The sequence below is a fragment of the Oncorhynchus nerka genome, linkage group LG4 (genome assembly GCF_034236695.1).
Source record: "Oncorhynchus nerka isolate Pitt River linkage group LG4, Oner_Uvic_2.0, whole genome shotgun sequence".
Classification (NCBI taxonomy): domain Eukaryota; kingdom Metazoa; phylum Chordata; class Actinopteri; order Salmoniformes; family Salmonidae; genus Oncorhynchus; species Oncorhynchus nerka.
The window spans coordinates 22,308,259-22,333,258 of record NC_088399.1 but is presented as its reverse complement, the minus strand read 5'-3'; the positions used below and the strand labels follow the sequence as shown (position 1 = coordinate 22,333,258).

General features: G+C 46.6%; 1 protein-coding gene across 1 annotated transcript in view; it reads left to right on the top strand.

Moving 5' to 3' along the window:
- LOC115117050 (collagen alpha-1(XI) chain-like) overlaps positions 1–25,000 on the top strand; it is a 175,203-nt gene that overhangs the window by 29,890 nt on the left and 120,313 nt on the right. Inside the window, exons 3-4 of the mRNA XM_065017354.1 lie at positions 21,074–21,287; positions 23,328–23,490. Coding sequence (XP_064873426.1) covers positions 21,074–21,287; positions 23,328–23,490 — 377 coding nt within the window. The remainder of the gene's footprint in view (positions 1–21,073; positions 21,288–23,327; positions 23,491–25,000) is intronic.

Sequence of the window (25,000 nt, the reverse complement as noted above, 5' to 3'; positions counted from 1 at the left end):
CAGTGGTAGGGAGGCGAGCAGGCCAGAGGTGGATGAACGCAGTGCCCTTGTTTGGGTGTAGGGCCTGATCAGAGCCTGGAGGTACTGAGGTGCCGTTCCCCTCACAGCTCCATAGGCAAGCACCATGGTCTTGTAGCGGATGCGAGCTTCAACTGGAAGCCAGTGGAGAGAGCGGAGGAGCGGGGTGACGTGAGAGAACTTGGGAAGGTTGAACACCATACGAGCTGCGGCGTTCTGGATGAGTTGTAGGGGTTTAATGGCACAGGCAGGGAGCCCAGCCAACAGCGAGTTGCAGTAATCCAGACGGGAGATGACAAGTGCCTGGATTAGGACCTGCGCCGCTTCCTGTGTGAGGCAGGGTCGTACTCTGCGGATGTTGTAGAGCATGAACCTACAGGAACGGGCCACCGCCTTGATGTTAGTTCAGAACGACAGGGTGTTTACATTTACATTTAAGTCATTTAGCAGACGCTCTTATCCAGAGCGACTTACAAATTGGTGCTTTCACCTTATGACATCCAGTGGAACAGCCACTTTACAATAGTGCGTCCAGGATCATGCCAAGGTTCTTAGCGCTCTGGGAGGAGGACACAGTGGAGTTGTCAACCGTGATGGCGAGATCATGGAACGGGCAGTCCTTCCCCGGGAGGAAGAGCAGCTCCGTCTTGCCGAGGTTCAGCTTGAGGTGGTGATCCGTCATCCACACTGATATGTCTGCCAGACATGCAGAGATGCGATTCGCCACCTGGTCATCAGAAGGGGGAAAGGAGAAGATTAATTGTGTGTCGTCTGCATAGCAATGATAGGAGAGACCATGTGAGGTTATGACAGAGCCAAGTGACTTGGTGTATAGCGAGAATAGGAGAGGGCCTAGAACAGAGCCCTGGGGGACACCAGTGGTGAGAGCACATGGTGAGGAGACGGATTCTCGCCACGCCACCTGGTAGGAGCGACCTGTCAGGTAGGACGCAATCCAAGCGTGGGCCACGCCGGAGATGCCCAACTCGGAGAGGGTGGAGAGGAGGATCTGATGGTTCACAGTATCGAAGGCAGCTGATAGGTCTAGAAGGATGAGAGCAGAGGAGAGAGAGTTAGCTTTAGCAGTGCGGAGCGCCTCCGTGATACAGAGAAGAGCAGTCTCAGTTGAATGACTAGTCTTGAAACCTGACTGATTTGGATCAAGAAGGTCATTCTGAGAGAGATAGCGGGAGAGCTGGCCAAGGACGGCACGTTCAAGGGTTTTGGAGAGAAAAGAAAGAAGGGATACTGGTCTGTAGTTGTTGACATCGGAGGGATCGAGTGTAGGTTTTTTCAGAAGGGGTGCAACTCTCGCTCTCTTGAAGACGGAAGGGACGTAGCCAGCGGTCAGGGATGAGTTGATGAGCGAGGTGAGGTAAGGGAGAAGGTCTCCGGAAATGGTCTGGAGAAGAGAGGAGGGGATAGGGTCAAGCGGGCAGGTTGTTGGGCGGCCGGCCATCACAAGACGCGAGATTTAATCTGGAGAGAGAGGGGAGAAAGAGGTCAGAGCACAGGGTAGGGCAGTGTGAGCAGAACCAGCGGTGTCGTTTGACTTAGCAAACGAGGATCGGATGTCGTCGACCTTCTTTTCAAAATGGTTGACGAAGTCATCTGCAGAGAGGGAGGAGGGGGAGGGGGAGGGGATTCAGGAGGGAGGAGAAGGTGGCAAAGAGCTTCCTAGGGTTAGAGGTAGATGCTTGGAATTTAGAGTGGTAGAAAGTGGCTTTAGCAGCAGCGACAGAAGAGGAAAATGTAGAGAGGAGGGAGTGAAAGGATGCCAGGTCCGCAGGGAGGCGAGTTTTCCTCCATTTCCGCTCGGCTGCCCGGAGCCCTGTTCTGTGAGCTCGCAATGAGTCGTCGAGCCACGGAGCGGGAGGGGAGGACCGAGCCGGCCTGGAGGATAGGGGACATAGAGAGTCAAAGGATGCAGAAAGGGAGGATTGAGGAGGCAGAATCAGGAGATAGGTTGGAGAAGGTTTGAGCAGAGGGAAGAGATGATAGGATGGAAGAGGAGAGAGTAGCGGGGGAGAGAGAGCGAAGGTTGGGACGGCGCGATACCATCCGAGTAGGGGCAGTGTGGGAAGTGTTGGATGAGAGCGAGAGGGAAAAGGATACAAGGTAGTGGTCGGAGACTTGGAGGGGAGTTGCAATGAGGTTAGTGGAAGAACAGCATCTAGTAAAGATGAGGTCGAGTGCCTGCCTTGTGAGTAGGGGGGGAAGGTGAGAGGGAGAGGTCAAAAGAGGAGAGGAGTGGAAAGAAGGAGGCAGAGAGGAATGAGTCAAAGGTAGATGTGGGGAGGTTAAAGTCGCCCAGAACTGTGAGAGGTGAGCCGTTCTCAGGAAAGGAGCTTATCAAGGCATCAAGCTCATTGATGAACTCTCCGAGGGAACCTGGAGGGCGATAAATGATAAGGATGTTAAGCTTGAAAGGGCTGGTAACTGTGACAGCATGGAATTCAAAGGAGGCGATAGACAGATGGGTAAAGGGAGAAAGAGAGAATGACCACTTGGGAGAGATGAGGATCCCGGTGCCACCACCCCGCTGACCAGAAGCTCTCGGGGTGTGCGAGAACACGTGGGCGGACGAAGAGAGAGCAGTAGGAGTAGCAGTGTTATCTGTGGTGATCCATGTTTCCGTCAGTGCCAAGAAGTCGAGGGACTGGATGGGGGCATAGGCTGAGATGAACTCTGCCTTGTTGGCCGCAGATCGGCAGTTCCAGAGGCTACCGGAGACCTGGAACTCCACGTGGGTCGTGCGCGCTGGGACCACCAGATTAGGGTGGCCGCGTCCACGCGGTGTGGAGCGTTTGTACGGTCTGTGCAGAGAGGAGAGAACAGGGATAGACAGACACATAGTTGACAGGCTACAGAAGAGGCTACGCTAATGCAAAGGAGATTGGAATGACAAGTGGACTACACGTCTCGAATGTTCAGAACGTTGAGCTTACGTAGCAAGAATCTTATTGACTAAAATGATTAAAAATGATACAGTACTGCTGAAGTAGGCTAGCTGGCAGTGGCTGCGTTGTTGACTTTGTAGGCTAGCTGGCAGTGGCTGCGTTGTTGATTCGGGGGCTAGCTGGCTAGCTAGCAGTGTTGATTACGTTACGTTGCGTTAAAAGAACGACAATAGCTGGCTAGGTAACCTAGAAAATCGCTCTAGACTACACAATTATCTTTGATACAGAGACGGCTATGTAGCTAGCTATGTAGCTAGCTACGATCAAACAAATCAAACCGTTGTACTGTAATGAAATGAAATGAAAATGTGATACTACCTGTGGAGCGAGGCGGAATGCGACCGGGTTGTTGAGTTCTAATCGGTAGACGTTGGCTAGCTGTTGGCTAGCTAGCAGTGTCTCCTACGTTAAGGACGACAAATAGCTGGCTGCGTTGTTGATTCAGGGGCTAGCTGGCTAGCTAGCTAGCAGTGTTGATTACGTTACGTTGCGTTAAAAGAACGACAATAGCTGGCTAGGTAACCTAGAAAATCGCTCTAGACTACACAATTATCTACACAATTATCTTTGATACAGAGACGGCTATGTAGCTAGCTATGTAGACGGTGGGCGTTAGCTAGCTGGCTAGCTGCTGGGCAGATACGTTAGGACGACGAAATACGATAATTACGCAATTATCTTTGATACAAAGACGGCTATGTAGCTAGCTAAGAAGAAATTGCTAAGATTAGACAAATCAAACCGTTGTACTATAATGATATGTAATGAAATGTAATGAAAAGTTATACTACCTGCAGACCGAAGTGCAGACCGAAGTGCGGACCGAAGTGCGACTGCTTGTCCTCCTCTAATTCCCCCACCGCCTTGAACTCCCCCAGCTCCGGGGTATGGAAGGAAAGCAGCATCCCCACGTCCTCCTCTAATTCCCCCACTGCCTTGAACTCCCCCAGCTCCGAGGTATGGAAGGAAAGCAGCATCCCCACGTCCTCCTCTAATACCCCCACTGCCTTGAACTCCCCCAGCTCCGGGATATGGAAGGAAAGCAGCATCCCCACGTCCTCCTCGAATGGTGGTCCACGCGATCAAAAGCCTTCTCCTGATCCAAAGAAAGTAAACCCGTATTCACATCAGGCAGTTTAGAAATGTTTAAAACATCTCTTATTAGAAACAAGTTATCAACAACAGAACGGCCAGGTACACAGTGAGACTGGTCCTTGTGGACCAACAGCCCCAAATACTCTTTCAACCTGTTTGAGAGACATTTAGATACAATTTTATATTCTGCACACAGCAATGCAACACAGCAAGCCAAATCCCCCTTTTTTTGGCAACAATGAAAGCACAGCACATTGACAGGATACAGGAAGAGAACCCTCATGAAAAGATTCACACACCACTTCATAAAAATCCTCCCCATTAGACCCCCAAAAGTGCTTCTAGAACTCAGATGGTAAACCATCGATGCCAGGGGCTCGGCCTGATGAGAGCTGCATAACTGCTGTGGACAGCTCCTGCAGAGTAATGTCAGAGTCCAAAGCAACTCTCTGCATAGGGCCCAATTGAGGAAGTTCATGTAACAGGATCACAATCCTCCACCTTATAGAGGGCAGAGTAGAAATCCCCGGCATGTTGGCGCATCCCACCGTCATCCGTGGTCATCTTCCCACCAGGGAGACGAAGGCAGACCATCTGTTTGCATTGCAATGTCCACTGTCCTAGTGGTCACCTTCCCACCAGGGAGACGAAGGCAGACCATCTGTTGCGTTGCAATGTCCACTGTCCTAGTGGTCACCTTCCCACCAGGGAGACGAAGGCAGACCATCTGTTTACGTTGTGTTGTCCACTGTCCTAGTGGTCATCTTCCCACCAGGGAGACGAAGGCAGACCATCTGTTTACGTTGTGTTGTCCACTGTCCTAGTGGTCATCTTCCCACCAGGGAGACGAAGGCAGACCATCTGTTTGCATTGCAATGTCCACTGTCCTAGTGGTCAACTTCCCACCAGGGAGACGAAGGCAGACCATCTGTTTGCATTGCAATGTCCACTGTCCTAGTGGTCATCTTCCCACCAGGGAGATGAAGGCAGACCATCTGTTTGCATTGCAATGTCCACTGTCCTAGTGGTCATCTTCCCACCAGGGAGACGAAGGCAGACCATCTGTTTGCATTGCAATGTCCACTGTCCTAGTGGTCATCTTCCCACCAGGGAGACGAAGGCAGACCATCTGTTTGCATTGCAATGTCCACTGTCCTAGTGGTCACCTTCCCACCAGGGAGACGAAGGCAGACCATCTGTTTGCATTGCAATGTCCACTGTCCTAGTGGTCATCTTCCCACCAGGGAGACGAAGGCAGACCATCTGTTTGCATTGCAATGTCCACTGTCCTAGTGGTCATCTTCCCACCAGGGAGACGAAGGCAGACCATCTGTTGCGTTGCAATGTCCACTGTCCTAGTGGTCATCTTCCCACCAGGGAGACGAAGGCAGACCATCTGTTTGCATTGCAATGTCCACTGTCCTAGTGGTCATCTTCCCACCAGGGAGACGAAGGCAGACCATCTGTTTGCATTGCAATGTCCACTGTCCTAGTGGTCATCTTCCCACCAGGGAGACGAAGGCAGACCATCTGTTTGCATTGCAATGTCCACTGTCCTAGTGGTCACCTTCCCACCAGGGAGACGAAGGCAGACCATCTGTTGCGTTGCAATGTCGACTGCCCAAGGTTCTTTTTTTTAAAGTAGCAAGGATAGGATAGGCACCCTTCACTCTTTCATGTAAAAACAATCTCAGTTCATGTCTCTTGTCCTGTAAGTTCATAACTAGACCGGGGACATTCTGAGTGAGCAACTTCAACTCAATAGATTTGATGTCCTGTTCAAGGGCCCTGATAGTCTCTTTAACTTCAATAGGAGACAGAGCAGTATACTGTTGACAAAACAATCATTTTGGCCTTCCCAACCTCCCACCATTGTCTTGTAACCCTCCATTTTTCCCAAAACAACAAAATCCTTTGACAAAACATGACATCATGTAAAAATGTAACATTACAATACCAATAAGGTGATGACCTTTGTGGACAGGACACGTGAATATCAACAGACACATTGTGGTGATCAGAAAAACCCACAGGAGTGACACCTTCCTACCCTACTACAGTAGTGCTCAGATACAGACAACCTGTCTAACCTTGCTGCACTGAGACCACCTTCAATAACTTTTTGCCATGTGTACTACCTAACTTTTGCATTCCTTACACTCAACATATCAGAAAGCTCAAACTCAGTTAATAGACCAGACAGGCAAGTAGCTGACCACAGGTGAGGTTCTTCAGCAGTGCGATCAACAGTAAAAATCCACAGTACAGTTCCAGTCCCCCCCTAAAATAACACACACCTCTTGGTCATACAGTCTTAAGGTTTCCTTTATTTGATCAAATACAGCAATATGCTCTGTACCCTCAATAGGAGCATAAACATAAAAAAATTTTTTTTAAAAACATAACATCTGCCTTGACCAATAAAACCAGAACCTTGACAATTTCTGTTGTAGATACCACAGTCTAAGTCTGAGGAAAACAAAATTGCCACGCCAGCACTGAAATTAGTACCATGACTGAGTATATCCCACCACGTACCCAAGTCAACCTCATTAGCCTCATCACTGTGTCTCCTGTAGGAAAACTACATTAAGCCTTTTCTGTTTTATTACTTCTAATACCCAAGCCCTCTTATTCCTGTCCCTTCCCCCATTAATATTGAAATAACCTACTCTTAGTACCTCCATATATAAAAGAGAAGGAAAAGCAGAAGAAACCACAGAGAAACCAGAAAAAAACAATAAAACACCCTATGAAGCATGATCATCATCATAGTTTTAATTTTCTCTTAACTTACCATGTTTCCCACTACCTTTTGCTGCCGTAACAGGAGTAACACATTTCCTCAAGCAAAAACACTTCTTCTCACTCAACTCGTACCCCACCGTCTTCTGTAACATCACAGCTGACCTCACAAACTTATCAACATTAAAAAAATCTGCCAATTTGACATTTTTCCCAAATGTCTGATCCAGGAACCCATTTACCTCTAGATTGTAAATTAAATTGTCACCAGCTGCTATCATATCAAGAGAGATATCATTCTCCTGATCCTCCTCAACTGAGGCCACAGACCCCTGACTCCCCTCAGCCACATCTCTCTCGACACTCCCCACTTGCACCCCATCAATTGTACTGGGCATCTCCTCCACTACCTGGGAGACTAGCCCCACCTGAACCCTGTCCTGTACCCCAGTACTCATAGTGGGCATCTCCTCCACTACCTGGGAGACTAGCTCCACATGAACCCTGTCCTGTACCCCAGTACTCATAGTGGGCATCTCCTCCACTACCTGGGAGACTAGCCCCACCTGAACCCTGTCCTGTACCCCAGTACTCATAGTGGGCATCTCCTCCACTACCTGGGAGACTAGCCCCACCTGAACCCTGTCCTGTACCCCAGTACTCATAGTGGGCATCTCCTCCACTACCTGGGAGACTAGCCCCACCTGAACCCTGTCCTGTATCCCAGTACTCATAGTGGGCATCTCCTCCACTACCTGGGAGACTAGCCCCACCTGAACCCTGTCCCGTACCCCAGTACTCATAGGGGGCATCTCCTCCACTACCTGGGAGACTAGCCCCGCCTGAACCCTGTCCTGTACCCCAGTATTCATAGTGGACATCTCCTCCACTACCTGGGAGACTAGCCCCGCCTGAACCCTGTCCCGTACCCCAGTACTCATAGTGGACATCTCCTCCACTACCTGGGAGACTAGCCCCGCCTGAACCCTGTCCTGTACCCCATTACTCATAGTGGACATCTCCTCCACTACCTGGGAGACTAGCTCCACATGAACCCTGTCCTGTACCCCAGTACTCATAGTGGACATCTCCTCCACTACCTGGGAGACTAGCCCTACCTGAACCCTGTCCCGTACCCCAGTACTCATAGGGGGCATCTCCTCCACTACCTGGGAGACTAGCCCCGCCTGAACCCTGTCCTGTACCCCAGTACTCATAGTGGACATCTCCTCCACTACCTGGGAGACTAGCTCCACATGAACCCTGTCCTGTACCCCAGTACTCATAGTGGACATCTCCTCCACTACCTGGGAGACTAGCCCCACCTGAACCCTGTCCTGTACCCCAGTACTCATAGTGGGCATCTCCTCCACTACCTGGGAGACTAGCCCCACCTGAACCCTGTCCTGTACCCCAGTACTCATAGTGGGCATCTCCTCCACTACCTGGGAGACTAGCCCCACCTGAACCCTGTCCTGTACCCCAGTACTCATAGTGGACATCTCCTCCACTACCTGGGAGACTAGCTCCACCTGAACCCTGTCCTGTACCCCAGTACTCATAGTGGGCATCTCCTCCACTACCTGGGAGACTAGCCCCACCTGAACCCTGTCCTGTACCCCAGTACTCATAGTGGGCATCTCCTCCACTACCTGGGAGACTAGCCCCACCTGAACCCTGTCCTGTACCCCAGTACTCATAGTGGGCATCTCCTCCACTACCTGGGAGACTAGCCCCACCTGAACCCTGTCCTGTATCCCAGTACTCACAGTGGGCATCTCCTCCACTACCTGGGAGACTAGCCCCACCTGAACCCTGTCCTGTACCCCAGTACTCATAGTGGGCATCTCCTCCACTACCTGGGAGACTAGCCCCACCTGAACCCTGTCCTGTACCCCAGTACTCATAGTGGGCATCTCCTCCACTACCTGGGAGACTAGCCCCACCTGAACCCTGTCCTGTATCCCAGTACTCATAGTGGGCATCTCCTCCACTACCTGGGAGACTAGCCCCACCTGAACCCTGTCCTGTACCCCAGTACTCATAGTGGGCATCTCCTCCACTACCTGGGAGACTAGCCCCACCTGAACCCTGTCCTGTACCCCAGTACTCATAGTGGGCATCTCCTCCACTACCTGGGAGACTAGCCCCACCTGAACCCTGTCCTGTACCCCAGTACTCATAGTGGGCATCTCCTCCACTACCTGGGAGACTAGCCCCACCTGAACCCTGTCCTGTATCCCAGTACTCACAGTGGGCATCTCCTCCACTACCTGGGAGACTAGCCCCACCTGAACCCTGTCCTGTACCCCAGTACTCATAGTGGGCATCTCCTCCACTACCTGGGAGACTAGCCCCACCTGAACCCTGTCCTGTACCCCAGTACTCATAGTGGGCATCTCCTCCACTACCTGGGAGACTAGCCCCACCTGAACCCTGTCCTGTATCCCAGTACTCATAGTGGGCATCTCCTCCACTACCTGGGAGACTAGCCCCACCTGAACCCTGTCCTGTACCCCAGTACTCATAGTGGGCATCTCCTCCACTACCTGGGAGACTAGCTCCACATGAACCCTGTCCTGTACCCCAGTACTCATAGGGGGCATCTCCTCCACTACCTGGGAGACTAGCCCTACCTGAACCCTGTCCCGTACCCCAGTACTCATAGTGGACATCTCCTCCACTACCTGGGAGACTAGCTCCACATGAACCCTGTCCTGTACCCCAGTACTCATAGTGGACATCTCCTCCACTACCTGGGAGACTAGCCCTACCTGAACCCTGTCCCGTACCCCAGTACTCATAGGGGGCATCTCCTCCACCACCTGGGAGACTAGCCCTGCCTGAACCCTGTCCTGTACCCCAGTACTCATAGTGGACATCTCCTCCACTACCTGGGAGACTAGCTCCACATGAACCCTGTCCTGTACCCCAGTACTCATAGTAGACATCTCCTCCACTACCTGGGAGACTAGCTCCACATGAACCCTGTCCTGTACCCCAGTACTCATAGGGGTCATCTCCTCCACTACCTGGGAGACTAGCCCCGCCTGAACCCTGTCCTGTACCCCAGTACTCATAGGGGTCATCTCCTCCACTACCTGGGAGACTAGCCCCGCCTGAACCCTGTCCTGTACCCCAGTACTCATAGGGGTCATCTCCTCCACTACCTGGGAGACTAGCCCCGCCTGAACCCTGTCTTGTACCCCAGTACTCATAGTGGTCATCTCCTCCACTACCTGGGAGACTAGCTCCACATGAACCCTGTCCTGTACCCCAGTACTCATAGTGGACATCTCCTCCACTACCTGGGAGACTAGCTCCACATGAACCCTGTCCTGTACCCCAGTACTCATAGTAGACATCTCCTCCACTACCTGGGAGACTAGCTCCACATGAACCCTGTCCTGTACCCCAGTACTCATAGTGGACATCTCCTCTACTACCTGGGATATTAGCTCCACATGAACCTTCTGCTGTACGCCGTCATTCGTACTGGACATCTCCCCACCTGAGGAAATGGCACCCCAGATCCGTCCTTACCTCCTACAACAATATTTTTCTTCTGCATAACAGACGCTACGTTCCCCTCTGGTAGAAGTTGCAACTTCGTTCCCTCAACACGGACAACTTGTTCCTCAGCAACAGGTGACTGTTCTACCACTGTCGGCCCACCTCTTCCTACATCAGTGGGCCCAGGCATTACAAGGACCACCTGCGTCCCTCCCTCCACCTTCTCCCTTTTCGGGCAAGCATGTCGCTTATGGCCAACATCCCCACACTCAAAACATTATTGACTACCAGTACTAGTATAAGCCATATACAGTCTGCTGTCATACTTGACTTTAAACGATAACTCCAAAGTCTGCTCTGGTGAGCACAAAAACATAAACACCTGTCGACATAACCTCTTTCAGAGCCGGGTGTTTGCAACCCAACAGGACAATCTTAATTGAACTTGCAAACTTACCAAACCGCAATAACCCGCGCTCCAATAGCTCATTGGGAATAAACGGCAGTACATTTCTCCTTGTTGACGGAAAAAAAGTGCTGTAACTTGAATAAACATACCTAAGAAGTACAGCATGCTCAACCATACGTTCAACAAGACACTCTTCTTTAAGAAGTACACCATGATCAACCATATGATCAACAAGACACTCTTCTTTAAGAAGTACACCATGCTCAACCATACGATCAACAAGACTCTCTTCTTTAAGAAGTACACCATGCTCAACCATACGATCAACAAGACTCTCTTCTTTAAGAAGTACACAATGCTCAACCATACGATCAACAAGACACTCTTCTTTAAGAAGTACACCATGCTCAACCATACGATCAACAAGACACTCTTCTTTAAGAAGTACACCATGCTCAATCATACGATCAACAAGACACTCTTCTTTAAGAAGTACACCATGCTCAACTATATGTTCAACAAGACACTCTTCTTTAAGAGGTACACCATGCTCAACCATACGATCAACAAGACACTCTTCTTTAAGAAGTACACCATGCTCAACCATACGATCAACAAGACTCTCTTCTTTAAGACGTACACCATGCTCAACCATACATTCAACAAGACGCTCTTCTTTAAGAAGTACGCCATGCTCAACCATACGATCAACAAGACACTCTTCTTTAAGAAGTACACCATGATCAACCATACGATCAACAAAACTCTCTTCTTTAAGAAGTACACCATGCTCAACCATACGATCAACAAGACTCTCTTCTTTAAGAGGTACACCATGCTCAACCATACGATCTACAAGACACTCTTCTTTAAGAAGTACACCATGCTCACCATACGATCAACAAGACGCTCTTCTTTAAGAAGTACACCATGCTCAACCATACGATCAACAAGACGCTCTTCTTTAAGAAGTACACCATGCTCAACCATACGATCAACAAGACACTCTTCTTTAAGAAGTACACCATGATCAACCATACGATCAACAAGACACTCTTCTTTAAGTACACCATGCTCAACCATACGATCAACAAGACACTCTTCTTTAAGAAGTACACCATGATCAACCATACGATCAACAAGACACTCTTCTTTAAGTACACCATGCTCAACCATACGATCAACAAGACTCTCTTCTTTACACCATGCTCAACCATACGATCTTCTTCTTTAAGAAGTACACCATGATCAACCATACGATCAACAAGACACTCTTCTTTAAGAAGTACACCATGCTCAACCATACGATCAACAAGACACTCTTCTTTAAGAAGTACACCAACCATACGATCAACAAGACACTCTTCTTTAAGAAGTACACCATGCCATACGATCAACAAGACACTCTTCTTTAAGAAGTACACCATGCTCAACCATACGATCAACAAGACACTCTTCTTTAAGAAGTACACCATGCTCAACCATACGATCAACAAGACACTCTTCTTTAAGAAGTACACCATGCTCAACCATACGATCAACAAGACTCTCTTCTTTAAGAAGTACACCATGCTCAACCATACGATCAACAAGACACTCTTCTTTAAGAAGTACACCAGTACGATCAACACAACCATACGATCAACAAAACTCTCTTCTTTAAGAAGTACACCATGCTCAACCATACGATCAACAAGACACTCTTCTTTAAGAAGTAAGTACAACCATGATCAACAAGACACTCTTCTTTAAGAAGTACACCATGCTCACCATACGATCAACAAGACGCTCTTCTTTAAGAAGTACACCATGATCAACCATACGATCAACAAGACGCTCTTCTTTAAGAAGTACACCATGCTCACCATACGATCAACAATACTCTCTTCTTTAAGAAGTACACCATGCTCACCATACGATCAACAAGACACTCTTCTTTAAGAAGTACACCATGCTCAACCATACGATCAACAAGACGCTCTTCTTTAAGAAGTACACCATGCTCACCATACGATCAACAATACTCTCTTCTTTAAGAAGTACACCATGCTCACCATACGATCTACAAGACTCTCTTCTTTAAGAAGTACACCATGCTCAACCATACGATCAACAAGACACTCTTCTTTAAGAAAAACCACCACCGCTTTATTCATCCGCGACGCATAAGCAACATTCTCATATCCTACCTTCTCTCCTACAGTGACCAGAAACTCCTCCGCAGTGACAGTAGCTTCAGTAACACACCTAAAGCTGTGCTGAAATGACGGGGACAGCGTCCCCATGTAGGACGCCATCCCCGCCAAAGGCAGGACAATTTCAACAAAAGAAAAAACATTATACTTAATTCTACCACAACAAATAAATAAAGTAAATGATCACCTTAATCATGCTTAGGAAAAGGAAACCACCAAGAAAAGTAAAACAAGAAGGAGCCCTGTGATCAAGAGGAGTTTAATAGACGTCTGTGCTGTGGTCAGTATTTGACTCCAGTTGTCCACCTCAACATGGAGAGAGAGTAATGCATCCAGAGCAGAATTAGGTAGCCGCTAATTATCAAAATCTAGATAAGAGACGTTAAATTCTACAACCACCTAAAAGGAAGCGATTCCCAAACCTTCCATAACAAAGCCATCACCTACAGAGAGATGAACCTGGAGAAGAGTCCCCTAAGCAAGCTGGTCCTGGGGCACTGTTCACAAACAGACCCCACAGAGACCCAGGACAGCAACACAATTAGACCCAACCAAATCATGAGAAAAGCAAAATATAATTACTTGACACATGGGAGTGAATTAACAAAAAAACAGAGCAAACTAGAATTATATTTGGCCCTAAACAGAGACTACACAGTGGCAGAATACCTGACCACTGTGACTGACCCAAACTTAAGGAAAGCTTTGACTATGCACAGACTCAGTGAGCATAGCCTTGATATTGAGACAGGCTATGTGCACACTGCCCACAAAATGAGGTGGAAACTGAGCTGCACTTCCTAACCTCCTGCCCAATGTATGACCATATTGGAGACCCATTTTTCCCTCAGATTACACAGATCCACAAAGAATTCAAAAACAAACCCGATTTTGATAAACTCCCATATCTACTGGGTGAAATACCACAGTGTGCCATCACAGCAGAAAGATGTGTGACCTGTTGCCACAAGAAAAGGTCAACCAGTGAAGAACAAACACCATTGTAAATACAACCCATATTTATGCTTATTTATTTTCCCTTTTGTACTTTAACCATTTGTACATTGTTACAACACTGTATATATACATAATACGACATTTGTAATGTCTTTATTCTTTTGAAACTTCTGTGAGTGTAATGTTTACTGTTCATTTTTATTGTTTATTTCACTTTTGTATATTATCTATTCCACTTGCTTTGGCAATGTTAACATATGTTTCCCATGCCAATAAATCCCTTGAATTGAATTGAGTACAGCTAATATCTTCCAGAAGGCAGAAAGAGCGAGATCATTTGGTCCAGTTCCTTCTCTCTACTACCACTAAACTTTGGCTCTTAGCCTGATTTGTTAAGACTGTAACATCCTGCTACACCCCCCCCCCCCCCCCCACCAACACATTTTAGATTAGGAACATTACGAGCATGTTCTGTCAAACCCACAGACATGGAAGAAGTGATTCATCAGAGGATGGGGGGTCTGAAACAGAGAGAGTCTGTACTGTGGTGGATTCCCATCTTCTCTTCAGGGATTATAAATAGACCAACAGACCAACGGGACAGTTGGCTTCTCTCAACATGTCCTTACCTCTGACTCTAATGTTCAGACTCCTACGTCAGAATAGTCTGGAATGTTCTTTGTGAAAGAACTCTCTGTCCCTCTTTTACAGTTTCCCGAAGAGATGAGCAGTTGGAAGTCAGAAGTCACAAAATACACATACATTTACATATGCACATACTCATCGTTTCAGAGATGTTACACAGGGTTTCCATGGTCTACAGTAGGTTTCTCTCTCTCACACACTCAGTGGGGTTAGTAGGGTGAACAATTGACAACATCAGTGGACTACACAGTGACTTGTATCTCGCAGTGGGGTGTCTTGGGATACATGCCTCTGGCAGGATTGTAGTAGCTGGGTGGTCTCCTCTCCTTCTCTCTCCCCTCTCCCTTCTCTCCCCTCTCTTCTTCCTCCTCCCTTCTTCCAAATTGGTTTGGAGGAGAAAACAGGAGTGGCAGCCAAAGAGCTCGAAGAGAGAAGGCAACAGTTAAATGACAAGCTGAGGAAAGTCATGTCACAATTGTGTTCCTCCCAGATCAGTCTTTCTGACAGAGCACATGTTCTAGCTTTTTTTGCTTTTTAGAGGTGACATGTTGTTCATTACTATCTTATCTTTCATTGGGGGGCCACTACCACCACTCTCTCTCACACACACACACACACACACACACACACACACACACACACACACACACACACACACACACACACATACACACACACACACACACACACACACACACACACATACAGAGAGCAGATGTGGATGGGGAGTTAGACACAGAGGTATGCCAGCACAGCGAAACCGGAGACACAGTGGCAAACCAAATCACTCTCCCCGTCTTCTCCCCTCTTTAACCAATAAATACCGGACACAGCTATTAGCTACAGCATATATCCAACTCATCTGTTCTGGTAAAGTACAATTATAACCAGTTGTACGTACCAATTATCCTAAGAGGCTGAATAACTCAGTTCCACTTACTCATAAAGTTGTACTGTTTTTAAACATTTACTAATAGTGTTATTAATTTATTACAAGTCACACTCATTTGTTGCTAAAACAGGATGTAATTGATCTACAGTGTCTGATTGGCTGTTGGGGGCATCTGGGAGCTATATGATTGGCTGTTAGGGGAGTCTGGCATTCCCACACTTTTCCAGACTTTTCTTGAAAGATGCTGTAGGGAGGTGGCGCTGCCAGGGTAAACCAACCATTACAACCATCACCCTCTCTCTCTCAGACACGTTCACACACACACATGGAAGTTGCAGCGATGAGACAAGACTGTAACTACGAATTAGGGAGAAAATGTAGAAAAAATAAATAAATGAAACACACCAGAGCTGAGATCCAACTCCCTCCCGACTAAGCTAACGGGAACCACTCACAGTGCACTGCAGCCATAGTTGTGTTACAGTGCCCTTTCAGGAGTGTTTCAAATCTACAATTGAAAGACTTTTGTGTTTTTTCGTTAATAAATAATAATTCAACCCAGACTCTCTCTGTCTCCCCTTCCTCTCTCTTTCTCACCTTTTTGTCACCACAAAACTGTTCAGTCACTCTACATTCTATCGTTCTGCTCATGAGCAAGCGATCCGATGTTGCCACTCCCTGCTCTGCTGAGATGAGCTGAGCTTAGCTGGTCTGCTCCAAAGGGTTGTCTGAGGACTCTGGAGCTGAGCTGAGCTGAGGGGTAGAGAGGAATGCACCAGTGGCAAGTTGGCAACTCTTATTGTAGCCTGCTCTCACCACTCTTCTTCTTACCATGCTCTGCTCTGTTCTGCTCTGCTCTGCTCTGCTCTGTTCTGCTCTGCTCTACTCTGCTCTGCTCTCACCACTCTTCTTCTTACCATGCTCTGCTCTGTTCTGCTCTCACCACTCTTCTTCTTACCATGCTCTGTTCTGTTCTGCTCTGCTCTGTTCTGCTCTGTTCTGCTCTGCTCTGTTCTGCTCTGTTCTGCTCTGCTCTGTTCTGCTCTGCTCTGCTCTGCTCTCACCACTCTTCTTCTTACCATGCTCTGCTCTGTTCTGCTCTCACCACTCTTCTTCTTACCATGCTCTGTTCTGCCCTGCTCTGTTCTGCTCTGCTCTGTTCTGTTCTGCTCTGTTCTGCTCTGTTCTGCTCTGCTCTGCTCTACTCTGCTCTGCTCTCACCGCTCTTCTTCTTCTTACCATGCTCTGTTCTGCTCTGCTCTGCTCTGCTCTGTTCTGTTCTGCTCTGCTCTCACCGCTCTTCTTCTTCTTACCATGCTCTGTTCTGCTCTGTTCTGCTCTGCTCTGCTCTGTTCTGCTCTGCTCTACTCTGTTCTGCTCTGTTCTGTTCTGTTCTGCTCTGCTCTGCTCTCACAGCTCTTCTTCTTCTTACCATGCTCTGTTCTGCTCTGCTCTGCTCTGCTCTGTTCTGTTCTGCTCTGCTCTGCTCTGCTCTCAACGCTCTTCTTCTTCTTACCATGCTCTGTTCTGCTCTGCTCTGCTCTGCTCTCACCACTCTTCTTCTTCTTACCATGCTCTGTTCTGCTCTGCTCTGTTCTGCTCTGTTCTGCTCTGCTCTGTTCTGCTCTGCTCTCACCGCTCTTCTTCTTCTTACCATGCTCTGCTCTGTTCTGTTCTGCTCTGTTCTGTTCTGCTCTGCTCTGCTCTGCTCTCACCGCTCTTCTTCTTCTTACCATGCTCTGCTCTGCTCTGCTCTGCTCTCACCGCTCTTCTTCTTCTTACCATGCTCTGTTCTGCTCTGCTCTGTTCTGCTCTGCTCTGCTCTGCTCTGTTCTGTTCTGTTCTGCTCTGCTCTGCTCTGCTCTCACCGCTCTTCTTCTTCTTACCATGCTCTGTTCTGCTCTGCTCTGTTCTGCTCTGCTCTGTTCTGCTCTGCTCTGCTCTCACCGCTCTTCTTCTTCATACCATGCTCTGCTCTGCTCTGTTCTGCTCTGCTCTGTTCTGCTCTACTCTGCTCTGCTCTCACCGCTCTTCTTCTTCTTACCATGCTCTGTTCTGCTCTGCTCTGCTCTGTTCTGCTCTGCTCTGTTCTGCTCTGCTCTCACCGCTCTTCTTCTTCTTACCATGCTCTGTTCTGCTCTGCTCTGCTCTGCTCTGTTCTGTTCTGCTCTGTTCTGCTCTGCTCTGTTCTGCTCTGCTCTCACCGCTCTTCTTCTTCTTACCATGCTCTGCTCTGCTCTGCTCTGTTCTGTTTTGCTCTGCTCTGTTCTGTTCTGCTCTGCTCTGCTCTGCTCTGTTCTGCTCTCAAAGCATCTACCACTCAAACTCAAGCAGCTGCTGCCTCTCTCTCTCTCTTTCTCTCTCTCTGAGCCAAAGAGAATTCCTCTGGAACACACTGCCAAGACGTGTGGACACTGCATGAAGTGATTATAGGCCTGTCTTTCTGTCTTTACTGAGTGAGAGGGAGAAACAGTTAGAGATAGAGATTGACAGACAATGAGGGGAGAGCGAAAGTGGAGAAAATTTAAAATGGCTGATGATGAGAAATCCATATTTTTCCATCAGTGACTAGAGCGCTTTCCCCCTCCTCTCTTTCCTTTCTTCCCTCCTTCCTCTCCTCCCTTCCTCTCTCAAGTGTCTGTCTGCTCCTAACCCCAGGCTCCAGAACCTTCCCACTGCTCTCCTGTCAAGGCATCTTTCACCTCCAAGCCCTCTGTTTGGCTGTCTGTCTCATAGACGCTCTAATGCTGTGTTTCCACGGTGACCACAGCCTGGGTCCCATTACTAGGCGGGAGGGGGTGCTGCAAAACCCCGGCAAACACATAGATCCAAATGTTCAGGAAAGATCTTACCTTCCCAGACGAGGAGTCATTCGTCTGGAGTTCCTTAATGAGGCTAGGCGTCCCGGTGAAACTGGAGAGTGAAACTGGAGGGTGCGCAATTCAAATAAATAATCATTAAAATTATGGTTATTAAATATTTAGGTACATACAAAGGTCTTATATCAGTTAAAAGCTTAAATTCTTGTTAATCTAACTGCACTGCCCAATTTACAGTAGGCCCCACATCAAATTATTTTTCCACCGGCACAGGTTTCATAAATTCACAAATAGCGATTAAATATTCACTTACTTTTTGAAAATCTTCCTCTGATTTGTCATCCAAAGGGTCCCAGCTACAACATCTAGTGTCGTTTTGTTAGATAAAATCCTTCTTTATACCCAAAAAGTCTGTTTAGTTGGAGCCATCTATTTGAGTAATACACTCGTACAACATGCAGAGAAAGGAATCCAAAAAGCTACCGCTAAACTTTGTTAAAACAAGTCAAAATACGTTTCTATTTAATCCTCAGATACCCTAAAATTAATCGCTATTTGTAATTAAACAATAATATTTAATACGGAAAGAAATATGTTCAATAGGAAAATTATATTAGCAGGTGCGTGTCCTCTTCGTCGCGCGGTCATACACAAATTTCCAAGTCTGTGTCCCTGTATCAAAACTCACTATTCTTCCTCGTTTTGGAAGAAACAAGCCTGAAACCTTGAACAAAGACTACTGACACCCTATGGAAGCCATAGGAATTGTATACTGGGAGCTAGATGACATTTTTCTCTATACTTTCCGTTTGAAGAGCATGGGCTCTCAAAAAAAACTATTCTTGTTGTTTTTTCGTTGGATTTGCTCCTACCATATCTGTTGTGTTAAAGTCTCCTACATTATTTTAACATTCCTACAAACTTCAGTGTTTTATTTCCAATGGTACCAATTACATGCATATCCTGGCTTCTGGGCCTGAGTAACAGACATTTTACTTTGTGCACGTCATTCAGACAGAAATGGAGAAAAATAGATCCTAGCCTGAAGAAGTTTTAAATTGTGAAGTTAGAAAAGAAATAGAGAGATGTTTCCGAACTAAAGTATAGGACTGCTTTACTTCTCATGTGAGACATTTACTTACCCTTTGTGTCTAAGTGTAAAAAATACCGTCACAAATATAGATGTAGGATCTTAATTTGATCACTCTTTTGTTGCTGAGAATTTTCAAGCAAAGCAGGAAATGCGAACTTGTTTCTAAAGTTTGTAATTTCCACTTCAGATTTCAGACTTGATTTGCCCTAATGACATTTGTATCAAAACCCTACACAAATGTCCATTAATTATAATCTACATAATAATTCCCATTTCTGTTACTACGGGATTATTTTCCTGCTTCAGGAAACTGGCTCAAATTAAGATCCTACATCTGTTGCTTCACAATATACCAATTTATTAGTGCAGCATAGCTTTAGCTTCACACTCTCAGATTCTTTCTTTGTAGTTAGAAAAACACTTTGCAAAGACAACTATCACGCTAAGACATAATTAAGGCATGATGGTTTCCATAAACTCAGCAGGTTTCTACCTCTTTCCTCTACCCTTAAAACAAATGCATCTGTCTACTCCTGGGACTTATGAATGGTGCCAGAACTAAATGTGAGTCTAACCTGCACATGTATGTGAGTACCCCATTGTCTTCTGGGAAAAGCAAGGCCCGCCCCCTTGTTGGGGGGCTGATAATGTCCCAGAAGGCCTTGCTCTAAGGGCATATGTCTCACAGATGTAGCTGGCGCTCACAAAATGGAGGGAGAGTTAGACTAGGCATGCAGATGGAGGGATGGAGGGAGGGAAGAAGGGAAGTGGGCGCTCCTGAAGAGGGAGAGAGTGGGTTGAAACTTCCCTTTCACTTCTCCTCTGTTCCTTTCACCCCTTTTTCCTGTTTTTGTTTGTCCCGTGTTTTGTTGTTCTATAAATACTCCTTTATTCTGGCTTTCATTCTCTTTCTCAGCATCTCTTCTCATATCCCCTTTATTTTCAAACGTATGTCTCTATCCTTCTTTGTTCCTTCTTTCTCTCCCTCCCCTGTCCCTCTCTCTCTCTCTGTCTCTCTATGTGTCTGGTGGATGGATCAGGTCAGAGAGAGGAGGAGAGGAAAGGAGGAGAGGGGAAGAGGGGTTTGGGAAAATGAGAAAGTGTTTTCGACGGCCGCCCAGGGACCACATGCTATTCTTATTACTCTGTTCTCCTTCCTGTCCTACTCTCTTCCCCCCTCCTCTCTCTCTGTCTCTCTCTCTCCCTCTCCCTCTCTCTCTCTCCCTCCCCCTCTCTCTCCCTCTCTCTCTCTCCCTCCCTCTCGCTCTCTTCCATACTTTTCTCTCCAACCCTCCCAGCTCTGTTCTGTTCTGTATTCTGGCCAGTGTTGGCGGGTTGGAGAGAGCTATTGTTTACTTTAGATGCTCCAAGACGTCATTTAGATGTCTCCCCTGTCCAAGCCGTTGTCATATCTTCTGTCCCATGTTCTTCATCCTTCTCCCTGTTTGTTTCCTCTGCCTGCTTCAGTATATAACAATGTATTGACTGTGTCTCTAAAGGTTATCATAGTGTAGTTTCAGTGCAGTACACCATTTATTTGATGGACTGCATTTTGAGATTTTCAGATTTTACTCTTGAAAACAATACTTTAAATAAAACCCATGTAGGATGTGGTCCTCTGACTCTCCCTGTTCAGCACATGACATAAACAGGTGTGTTATAACTCCTCTCTCTGTCCCCCCTCTCTATCTCTCGCGCTCCATTCCTCCATCCCACTCTTCTCCCTTCTCAGCTGATGTGTTTCCTGAGGACTTCTCCATCCTGGCTACAGTGAAGCCTAAGAAGGGCTCCCAGTCCTTCCTTCTGTCTGTGTATAACGAGCAGGGTATCCAGCAGCTTGGGGTGGAGGTGGGACGCTCTCCTGTCTTCCTGTATGAGGACCACATGGGTAAACCCAGCCCTGAGGACTACCCCCTCTTCAGAGGTCTCAATCTGGCCGATGGAAAGTAGGTTCACCTCATTCCACTCACAGTATTACTATGCCATTAGATAGTACACTGATATCATTACATAGTACGTTATATATATATAGTACTTTATAGTCAAACTATCTCCTCTTCAGAGGACTCATACCGGCCAACGGAAAGTATGTTGACCTTGTCTGATACCATACCATATCATACAATAAACCCTAGTCATCCTGCAGTATACCTTATCACTCTGCCTAGTGCGTACACAGCTTGTAAACTATGATATACAATGGAACACATATACTGCATTATATCACACTAGTCGCTCTCCAGAGGCCTCAACAGTGACATCTGTTATACTGTACCATATCAGACAATCTGCTGTCAGTTTAGCTGCTTGCTTCTCTGTAATCAGAGCGCAGGTGTGGGTTGGTGTAGCTTTGATACGTCTGGTGGACACACTACTGTGGGGTTTAGTTGTGCAGGTGACCAGTCACCCATGTTCCTTATCGCAATTATCTGCTGTCTGTCCATCTAACACATAGCTTGTTATCTAGCTAGGCAGTCAACCAAGGTAGTTTGTATTATATATAAAGACCTGCTCGGATTGACAGTAGCTGAGCTTTGTGCGCTACAGTGCCCTCGGATGTGTAGACATTGAACTCATGGATACATCCCTATCCTGAACAAAACATCCCTATCCTGAACAAAACATCCCTGCCCTGAACAAAACATCCCTATCCTGAACAAAACATCCCTATCCTGAACAAAACATCCCTGCCCTGAACAAAACATCCCTATCCTGAACAAAACATCCCTATCCTGAACAAAACATCCCTGCCCTGAACAAAACATCCCTATCCTGAACAAAACATCCCTATCCTGAACAAAACATCCCTGTCCTGAACAAAACATCCCTGTCCTGAACAAAACATCCCTATCCTGAACAAAACATCCCTGCCCTGAACAAAACATCCCTATCCTGAACAAAACATCCCTATCCTGAACAAAACATCCCTGCCCTGAACAAAACATCCCTATCCTGAACAAAACATCCCTATCCTGAACAAAACATCCCTGTCCTGAACAAAACATCCATATCCTGAACAAAATATCCCTATCCTGAGCAAAACATCCCTATCCTGATCAAAACATCCCTATCCTGAACAAAACATCCCTATCCTGAACAAAACATCCCTATCCTGAACAAAACATCCCTATCCTGATCAAAACATCCCTGTCCTGAACAAAACATCCCTATCCTGATCAAAACATCCCTATCCTGAACAAAACATCCCTATCCTGAACAAAACATCCCTATCCTGATCAAAACATCCCTATCCTGAACAAAACATCCCTATCCTGAACAAAACATCCATATCCTACCCTTCCTTTGGCCACCTTTCCTTCCAGTTCTCTGCTGCCAATGACTGGAATGAATTGCAAAATTCACTGAAGCTGGAGACTCATATCTCCCTCACTAACTTTAAGCATCAGCTGTCAGAACAGCTTACCGATCACTATACCTGTACACAGCCAATCTGTAAATAGCACACCCAACTACCTCATCCCCATATTATTACTTACCCTCTTGCTCTTTTGCACCCCAGTATCTCTACTTGCACATCTATCACTCCAGTGTTAATGCTGAATTGTAATTATTTCTCCTCTATGGCCTATGCCTTACCTCCCTACGCTTCTACATTTGCACACACTGTACATAGACTTTTCTATTGTGTTATTTGACTGTACGTTTGTTCATATGTAACTCTGTGTTGTTGTTTTCGTCGCACTGCTTTGCTTTATCTTGGCCAGGTCGCAGTTGTAAATGAGAACTTGTTCTCAACTGGCCTACCTGGTTAAATAAAGGTGAAATAAAAATAAAAAAATATCCTGGACAAAACATCCCTGTACTCTAGCCTGGTTGTAATATCAGTGTTTCACTAGTCCCACAACTCGCAACTGTAGCATAGTGAAACGTGTGGGACTTTTTATCCATCTCAAAGCTAGTATAACTGTAGTGAAACGTGTGTGTGTGTGAGAGAGAGAGAGCTAACCTTCTGTTCCTGTCCCCAGGTGGCATAGAGTGGCCATCAGTGTTCACAAACAGAGCATCACCATCATCCTGGACTGTAAAAAGAAGACCACGCAGAAACTGTCCAGGAGCCCACACCCCATCATCGACACCAAAGGAATTGTGGTCTTCGGAACTAGAATACTCGATGAAGAAGTCTTTGAGGTAGATCTGCTGGCTTATCTACATGGTCCTTCTCTTCGCCCTATTCATTGATGGTGATATTTATGATTTGTGTTCTAAAACCTAAAGTTGAGTGGAAATGAGCCGTGCACAGATCGTCATCTCTGACGGTTGAACTGCAAAGATGTTTTTGGTCTGGATTTTCAGGCTGGATTGTCTTGTTATTATTGTGAAGACTTAGATCAGGTGTTTCATAAAGTGTTGATGTGAACACCTTTTTGGAACTGCACAGCTAGCTGTGTATAGCTGTGTATGTAGTCTGAGCAACCCCCAAATCCCCTCAATCTCTTTCTCTCGCCGTCCGAACTCACTGCCACGCCTTTGTGTACACTAAGAGAGGCGTTGAACTCAGTCAGATAGTGGACATTTTTTCATTGCGAGAACTAGTGTTCACCTCCCCCTCCTGCCATCCCTCCATCCCTCCATCCCTTGTTCTTTAAACTATGCTTTGTGGTTGGAGTAGACTTGAGCTGATTTGGAGATCAGTGACAGACAGCCAAGCCCTGGGGGTTATCACAGAGACCTGGAGACACCTGACAAGCATCCTAATATCAAATACTGCTGCTTATGCCAGAGATGGAGAAAAGAGATAAAGGACGTGGTATATTCTTTTTGAACATTTGGTTGTAACTTTTTATATGGGAGTTGCTAAGGGAGTGATCCAACTGTTCTTTGTACTTTTTAAAGTAAGCCCTGTGAAGAGGATGAAAGAAAATTGCGCTCACTCGTCTGAACAGAACACACACACGAATACACCCCACAGTGGGTAGTGTTAGGGCTGGGCGATATGGCCTAAATATCATATCACTGTATTTTCCTAATATTTTATGGTATGACGGTATTTGTGTTCTTTAGGAGTAGTGTGTGACTCTAGGGTGAAAACATACATTCTAAGTGATTTCAATGGGTCTCTCTCCTTTCTGATTGTTTTATACTGTTCAGTTATAGACTTCAACCAAAAATAATTTTCTGCATTTTCATATTTCTGCATTTCCTGCACTCACACTGCCACGTAGGGCTGTACAAAATTGGCCAAAAAATCTAGGCCTTGTTTTAAATCAAATGTTGCAATTGGGATTTGACATGCAGTTTAGATCAGAACACTTGTGGGAACCGTTGGAATCATGGAAACATTGTAATTATTCTAATTCTATAGTTAGAAGATAATAGTGGGCACTTGAGATGCAAAACATGTTTATGTTAATGAACGGTCAATTACTGTGGGACAGGCCGTCTTTTGGATGAAAATAACCAGCTGACAAAATGCCATGACCACATTTTTATTTTTTATTTTACTAGGCAAGTCAGTTAAGAACAAATTCTTAATTTCAGTGACGGCCTAGGAACAGTGGGTTAACTGCCTGTTCAGGGGCAGAACGACAGATTCGGGGATTTGAACTTGCAACCTTTCGGTTACTAGTCCAACGCTCTAACCACTAGGCTACCCTGCCGCCCCACATCATGTAGTCCAAAGATACTTCACTTATTTCAT